General features: G+C 53.6%; 1 protein-coding gene across 1 annotated transcript in view; it reads left to right on the top strand.

Moving 5' to 3' along the window:
- The window catches only part of LOC137312321 (kelch domain-containing protein 9-like), a 70,236-nt gene that overhangs the window by 44,808 nt on the left and 18,091 nt on the right, over positions 1-7,337 (top strand). The window contains 2 exon segments of the mRNA XM_067978905.1: positions 979-1,102; positions 1,104-1,155. Coding sequence (XP_067835006.1) covers positions 979-1,102; positions 1,104-1,155 — 176 coding nt within the window.

Below are 7,337 nucleotides of genomic sequence, written 5' to 3'. Positions count from 1 at the left end.
ATCCTCACCTCTCCTCACTCCCCCATCCTCACCTCTCCCCTCACTCCCCCATCCTCACCTCTCCCTCACTCCCCCATCCTCACCTCTCCCTCACTCCCCACATCCTCACCTCTCCCTCACTCCCCCCATCCTCACCTCTCCCTCACTCCCCCATCCTCACCTCTCCCTCACTCCCCCATCCTCACCTCTCCCATCCTCACCTCTCCCTCACTCCCCCATCCTCACCTCTCCCTCACTCCCCCTCACTCCCCCATCCTCACCTCTCCCTCACTCCCCCATCCTCACCTCTCCCTCACTCCCCCATCCTCACTTCTCCCCTCCACTCCCCCCTCTCCCTCACTCCCCCTCCTCACCTCTCCCTCACTCCCCCTCACTCCCCCTCTCCCTCACTCCCCCCTCACTCCCCCTCTCCCTCACTCCCCCTCTCCCTCACTCCCCCTCTCCCTCACTCCCCCTCTCCCTCACTCCCCTCTCCCTCACTCCCCCTCCTCACCTCTCCCTCACTCCCCCCTCCTCACCTCTCCCTCTCTCCCCATCCTCACCTCTCCCTCACTCCCCATCCTCACCTCTCCCTCACTCCCCCATCCTCACTTCTCCCTCACTTCCCCCTCTCCCTCACTCCCCCTCCCCCCTCACTCCCCCTCCTCACCCTCTCCCTCACTCCCCCTCACTCCCCTCACTCCCCCTCTCCCTCACTCCCCTCTCCCTCACTCCCCCTCACTCCCCCTCTCCCTCACTCCCCCTCTCCCTCACTCCCCTCTCCCTCACTCCCCCTCCTCACCCCTCCCTCACTCCCCCTCCTCACCTCTCTTCACTCCCCCTCCTCACCTCTCCCTCACTCCCCCTCCCCTCTCCCCTCTCCCCCATTACTTCCTCCCCTGTCACTCCCTCCCTGCCCCCGGTCACTCCCTCTCCCCTCACCCTCTGACCGTTTCTTGTTCTGCTCTCCCCGACAGGCGGACCCTCCTCCTGCCCCAGACTGATCGAGCGCCTCAGTTCCCTCATCGCCTCGGGATCAGCCTCTCCCAGGACCCCCAGAGCCCTGCGACACCACTCAATGACCCTGGTGGGGCCGTTCGCCGTGCTCGACGGTGGGGAGTGTTTTCAACAAGGCCTCTGACACAGTCTGTAACGACCTGTTCATCTACGACACACGTAGGTTTCACCTGGGACGGTGCAGAGGGAGCTTTACTCTGTATCTAACCCTGTACCTGGCCCTGGGAGTGTTTGATGGGACAGTGTAGAGGGAGCTTTACTCTGTATCTAACCTGTACCTGACCCTGGGAGTGTTTGATGGGACAGTGTGGAGGGAGCTTTACTCTGTATCTAACCCTGTACCTGGCCTGGGAGTGTTTGATGGGACAGTGTAGAGGGAGCTTTACTCTGTATCTAACCCTGTACCTGGTTTTGATGGGACAGTGTAGAGGGAGCTTTACTCTGTATCTAACCCTGTACCTGACCCTGGGAGTGTTTGATGGGACAGTGTGGAGGGAGCTTTTACTCTGTTTCTAACCCTGTACCTGCCCCTGGGAGTGTTTGATGGGACAGTGTAGTGGGAGCTTTACTCTGTATCTAACCTGTACCTGCCCCTGGGATGTGTTTGATGGGACAGTGTAGAGGGAGCTTTACTCTGTATCTAACCCTGTACCTGCCCTGGGAGTGTTTGATGGGACAGTGTAGAGGAGCTTTACTCTGTATCTAACCCTGTACCTGCCCTGGGAGTGTTTGATGGGACAGTGTAGAGGGAGCTTTACTCTGTATCTAACCCTGTACCTGCCCTGGGAGTGTTGATGGGACAGTGTGGAGGGAGCTTTACTCTGTATCTAACCCTGTACCTGCCCTGGGAGTGTTTGATGGGACAGTGTAGAGGGAGCTTTACTCTGCTATCTAACCCTGTCCCTGCCCTGGGAGTGTTTGTGGACAGTGTAGAGGGAGCTTTACTCTGTATCTAACCCTGTACCTGCCCTGGGATGTGTTTGATGGGACAGTGTAGAGGGAGCTTTACTCTGTATCTAACCCTGTACCTGCCCTGGGAGTGTTTGATGGGACAGTGTGGAGGGAGCTTTACTCTGTATCTAACCCTGTACCTGCCCTGGGAGTGTTGATGGGACAGTGTCGAGGGAGCTTTACTCTGTATCTAACCCTGTACCTGACCCTGGAGTGTTTGATGGGACAGTGTAGAGGGAGCTTTACTCTGTATCTAACCCTGTACCTGACCCTGGGAGTGTTTGATGGGACAGTGTAGAGGGAGCTTTACTCTGTATCTCACCCTGTACACTGCCCTGGGAGTGTTTGATGGGACAGTGTGGAGGGATCTTTACTCTGTATCTAACCCTGTACCTGCCCTGGAGTGTTTGATGGGACAGTGTAGAGGGAGCTTTACTCTGTATCTCACCCTGTACCTGCCCTGGGAGTGTTTGATGGGGACAGGTGTAGAGGGGAGAGCTTTACTCTGTATCTAACCCTGTACCTGCCCTGGGAGTGTTTGATGGGACAGTGTGGAGGGAGCTTTACTCTGCATCTAACACTGTACCTGCCCTGGGAGTGTTTGATGGGACAGTGTAGAGGGAGCTTTACTCTGCATCTAACACTGTACCTGCCCTGGGAGTGTTTGATGGGACAGTGTAGAGGGAGCTTTACTCTGCATCTAACACTGTACCTGCCCTGGAGTGTTTGATGGGACAGTGTGGAGGGAGCTTTACTCTGTATCTAACCCTGTACCTGACCCTGGGAGTGTTTGACGGGACAGTGTAGAGGGAGCTTTACTCTGTATCTAACCCTGTACCTGCCCTGGAGTGTTTGATGGGACAGTGTAGGAGTGAGCTTTACTCTGCATCTAACACTGTACCTGCCCTGGAGTGTTGTGGAGTGGGGACAGTGTAGAGGGAGCTTTACTCTGCATCTAACACTGTACCTGCCCTGGAGTGTTTGATGGGACAGTGTAGAGGGAGCTTTACTCTGCATCTAACCCTGTACCTGCCCTGGGAGTGTTTGATGGGACAGTGTAGAGGGAGCTTTACTCTGTATCTAACCCTGTACCTGCCCTGGGAGTGTTTGATGGGACAGTGTAGAGGGAGCTTTACTCTGTATCTAACCCTGTACCTGCCCTGGGAGTGTTTGATGGGACAGTGTAGAGGGAGCTTTACTCTGCATCTAACACTGTACCTGCCCTGGGAGTGTTTGATGGGACAGTGTGGAGGGAGCTTTACTCTGCATCTAACACTGTACCTGCCCTGGGAGTGTTTGATGGGACAGTGTAGAGGGAGCTTTACTCTGTATCTAACCCTGTACCTGCCCTGGGAGTGTTTGATGGGACAGTGCAGAGGGAGCTTTACTCTGTATCTAACCCTGTACCTGCCCTGGGAGTGTTTGATGGGACAGTGTAGAGGGAGCTTTACTCTGCATCTAACACTGTACCTGCCCTGGGAGTGTTTGATGGGACAGTGTAGAGGGAGCTTTACTCTGCATCTAACACTGTACCTGCCCTGGGAGTGTTTGATGGGACAGTGTAGAGGGAGCTTTACTCTGTATCTAACCCTGTACCTGCCCTGGGAGTGTTTGATGGGACAGTGTAGAGGGAGCTTTACTCTGCATCTAACCCTGTACCTGACCCTGGGAGTGTTTGACGGGACAGTGTAGAGGGAGCTTTACTCTGTATCTAACCCTGTCCCTGCCCTGGGAGTGTTTGATGGGACAGTGCAGAGGGAGCTTTACTCTGTATCTAACCCTGTACCTGACCCTGGGAGTGTTTGATGGGACAGTGTAGAGGGAGCTTTACTCTGTATCTAACCCTGTCCCTGCCCTGGGAGTGTTTGATGGGACAGTGCAGAGGGAGCTTTACTCTGTATCTAACCCTGTACCTGACCCTGGGAGTGTTTGATGGGACAGTGCAGAGGGAGCTTTACTCTGTATCTAACCCTGTACCTGACCCTGGGAGTGTTTGATGGGACAGTGCAGAGGGAGCTTTACTCTGTATCTAACCCTGTACCTGACCCTGGGAGTGTTTGATGGGACATTGTAGAGGGAGCTTTACTCTGTATCTAACCCTGTACCTGACCCTGGGAGTGTTTGATGGGACAGTGCAGAGGGAGCTTTACTCTGCATCTAACCCTGTCCCTGCCCTGGGAGTGTTTGATGGGACAGTGCAGAGGGAGCTTTACTCTGTATCTAACCCTGTACCTGACCCTGGGAGTGTTTGATGGGACAGTGTAGAGGGAGCTTTACTCTGTATCTAACCCTGTACCTGCCCTGGGAGTGTTTGATGGGACAGTGTAGAGGGAGCTTTACTCTGTATCTAACCCTGTACCTGACCCTGGGAGTGTTTGATGGGACGGTGTAGAGGGAGCTTTACTCTGTATCTAACCCTGTACCTGACCCTGGGAGTGTTTGACGGGACAGTGTAGAGGGAGCTTTACTCTGTATCTAACCCTGTACCTGGCCCTGGGAGTGTTTGATGGGACAGTGTAGAGGGAGCTTTACTCTGTATCTAACCCTGTACCTGCCCTGGGAGTGTTTGACGGGACAGTGTAGAGGGAGCTTTACTCTGTATCTAACCCTGCACCTGACCCTGGGAGTGTTTGATGGGACAGTGTAGAGGGAGCTTTACTCTGTATCTAATCCTGTACCTGCCCTGGGAGTGTTTGATGGGACAGTGTAGATGGAGCTTTACTCTGTATCTAACCCTGTACCTGCCCTGGGAGTGTTTGATGGGACAGTGTAGAGGGAGCTTTACTCTGTATCTAACCCTGTACCTGCCCTGGGAGTGTTTGATGGGACAGTGTGGAGGGAGCTTTACTCTGTATCTAACCCTGTACCTGGCCCTGGGAGTGTTTGACGGGACAGTGTAGAGGGAGCTTTACTCTGTATCTAACCCTGTACCTGCCCTGGGAGTGTTTGATGGGACAGTGTGGAGGGAGCTTTACTCTGTATCTAACCCTGTACCTGCCCTGGGAGTGTTTGATGGGACAGTGTGGAGGGAGCTTTACTCTGTATCTAACCCTGTACCTGGCCCTGGGAGTGTTTGACGGGACAGTGTAGAGGGAGCTTTACTCTGTATCTAACCCTGTACCTGCCCTGGGAGTGTTTGATGGGACAGTGTAGAGGGAGCTTTACTCTGTATCTAACCCTGTACCTGCCCTGGGAGTGTTTGACGGGACAGTGTAGAGGGAGCTTTACTCTGCATCTAACCCTGTCCCTGCCCTGGGAGTGTTTGATGGGACAGTGCAGAGGGAGCTTTACTCTGTATCTAACCCTGTACCTGCCCTGGGAGTGTTTGATGGGACAGTGTAGAGGGAGCTTTACTCTGTATCTAACCCTGTACCTGACCCTGGGAGTGTTTGATGGGACGGTGTAGAGGGAGCTTTACTCTGTATCTAACCCTGTACCTGACCCTGGGAGTGTTTGATGGGACAGTGTAGAGGGAGCTTTACTCTGTATCTAACCCTGTACCTGCCCTGGGAGTGTTTGATGGGACAGTGTAGAGGGAGCTTTACTCTGTATCTAACCCTGTACCTGACCCTGGGAGTGTTTGACGGGACAGTGTAGAGGGAGCTTTACTCTGTATCTAACCCTGTACCTGGCCCTGGGAGTGTTTGATGGGACAGTGTAGAGGGAGCTTTACTCTGTATCTAACCCTGTACCTGCCCTGGGAGTGTTTGACGGGACAGTGTAGAGGGAGCTTTACTCTGTATCTAACCCTGTACCTGCCCTGGGAGTGTTTGATGGGACAGTGTAGAGGGAGCTTTACTCTGTATCTAACCCTGTACCTGGCCCTGGGAGTGTTTGACGGGACAGTGTAGAGGGAGCTTTACTCTGTATCTAACCCTGTACCTGCCCTGGGAGTGTTTGATGGGACAGTGTGGAGGGAGCTTTACTCTGTATCTAACCCTGTACCTGGCCCTGGGAGTGTTTGACGGGACAGTGTGGAGGGAGCTTTACTCTGTATCTAACCCTGTACCTGACCCTGGGAGTGTTTGATGGGACAGTGTAGAGGGAGCTTTACTCTGTATCTAACCCTGTACCTGCCCTGGGAGTGTTTGACGGGACAGTGTAGAGGGAGCTTTACTCTGTATCTAACCCTGTACCTGCCCTGGGAGTGTTTGATGGGACAGTGTAGAGGGAGCTTTACTCTGTATCTAACCCTGTACCTGCCCTGGGAGTGTTTGATGGGACAGTGTAGAGGGAGCTTTACTCTGTATCTCACCCTGTCCCTGCCCTGGGAATGTTTGATGGGACAGTGTAGAGGGAGCTTTACTCTGTATCTAACCCTGTACCTGACCCTGGGAGTGTTTGATGGGACGGTGCAGAGGGAGCTTTACTCTGTATCTAACCCTGTACCTGCCCTGGGAGTGTTTGATGGGACATTGTCGAGGGAGCTTTACTCTGTATCTAACCCTGTACCTGACCCTGGGAGTGTTTGATGGGACAGTGTAGAGGGAGCTTTACTCTGTATCTAACCCTGTACCTGCCCTGGGAGTGTTTGATGGGAAAGTGTAGAGGGAGCTTAACTCTGTATCTAACCCTGTACCTGCCCTGGGAGTGTTTGATGGGACAGTGCAGAGGGAGCTTTACTCTGTATCTAACCCTGTACCTGACCCTGGGAGTGTTTGATGGGACAGTGCAGAGGGAGCTTTACTCTGTATCTAACCCTGTACCTGACCCTGGGAGTGTTTGATGGGACAGTGTAGAGGGAGCTTTACTCTGTATCTCACCCTGTACCTGCCCTGGGAGTGTTTGATGGGACAGTGTAGAGGGAGCTTTACTCTGTATCTAACCCTGTCCCTGCCCTGGGAGTGTTTGATGGGACAGTGTAGAGGGAGCTTTACTCTGTATCTAACCCTGTACCTGCCCTGGGAATGTTTGAAGGGACAGTGTAGAGAGAGCTTTACTCTGCATCTAACCCTGTACCTGACCCTGGGAGTGTTTGATGGGACAGTGTAGAGGGAGCTTTACTCTGCATCTAACCCTGAACCTGACCCTGGGAGTGTTTGATGGGACAGTGTAGAGGGAGCTTTACTCTGTATCTAACCCTGTACCTGCCCTGGGAGTGTTTGATGGGACAGTGTAGAGGGAGCTTTACTCTGTATCTCACCCTGTACCTGCCCTGGGAGTGTTTGATGGGACAGTGTGGAGGGAGCTTTACTCTGTATCTCACCCTGTACCTGCCCTGGGAGTGTTTGATGGGACAGTGTGGAGGGAGCTTTACTCTGCATCTAACACTGTACCTGCCCTGGGAGTGTTTGATGGGACAGTGTAGAGGGAGCTTTACTCTGTATCTAACCCTGTACCTGCCCTGGGAGTGTTTGATGGGACAGTGCAGAGGGAGCTTTACTCTGTAT

The sequence above is a fragment of the Heptranchias perlo genome, unplaced genomic scaffold (genome assembly GCF_035084215.1).
Source record: "Heptranchias perlo isolate sHepPer1 unplaced genomic scaffold, sHepPer1.hap1 HAP1_SCAFFOLD_418, whole genome shotgun sequence".
Classification (NCBI taxonomy): Eukaryota; Metazoa; Chordata; class Chondrichthyes; order Hexanchiformes; family Hexanchidae; genus Heptranchias; species Heptranchias perlo.
This window is presented reverse-complemented; position numbering and strand designations above follow the sequence as displayed.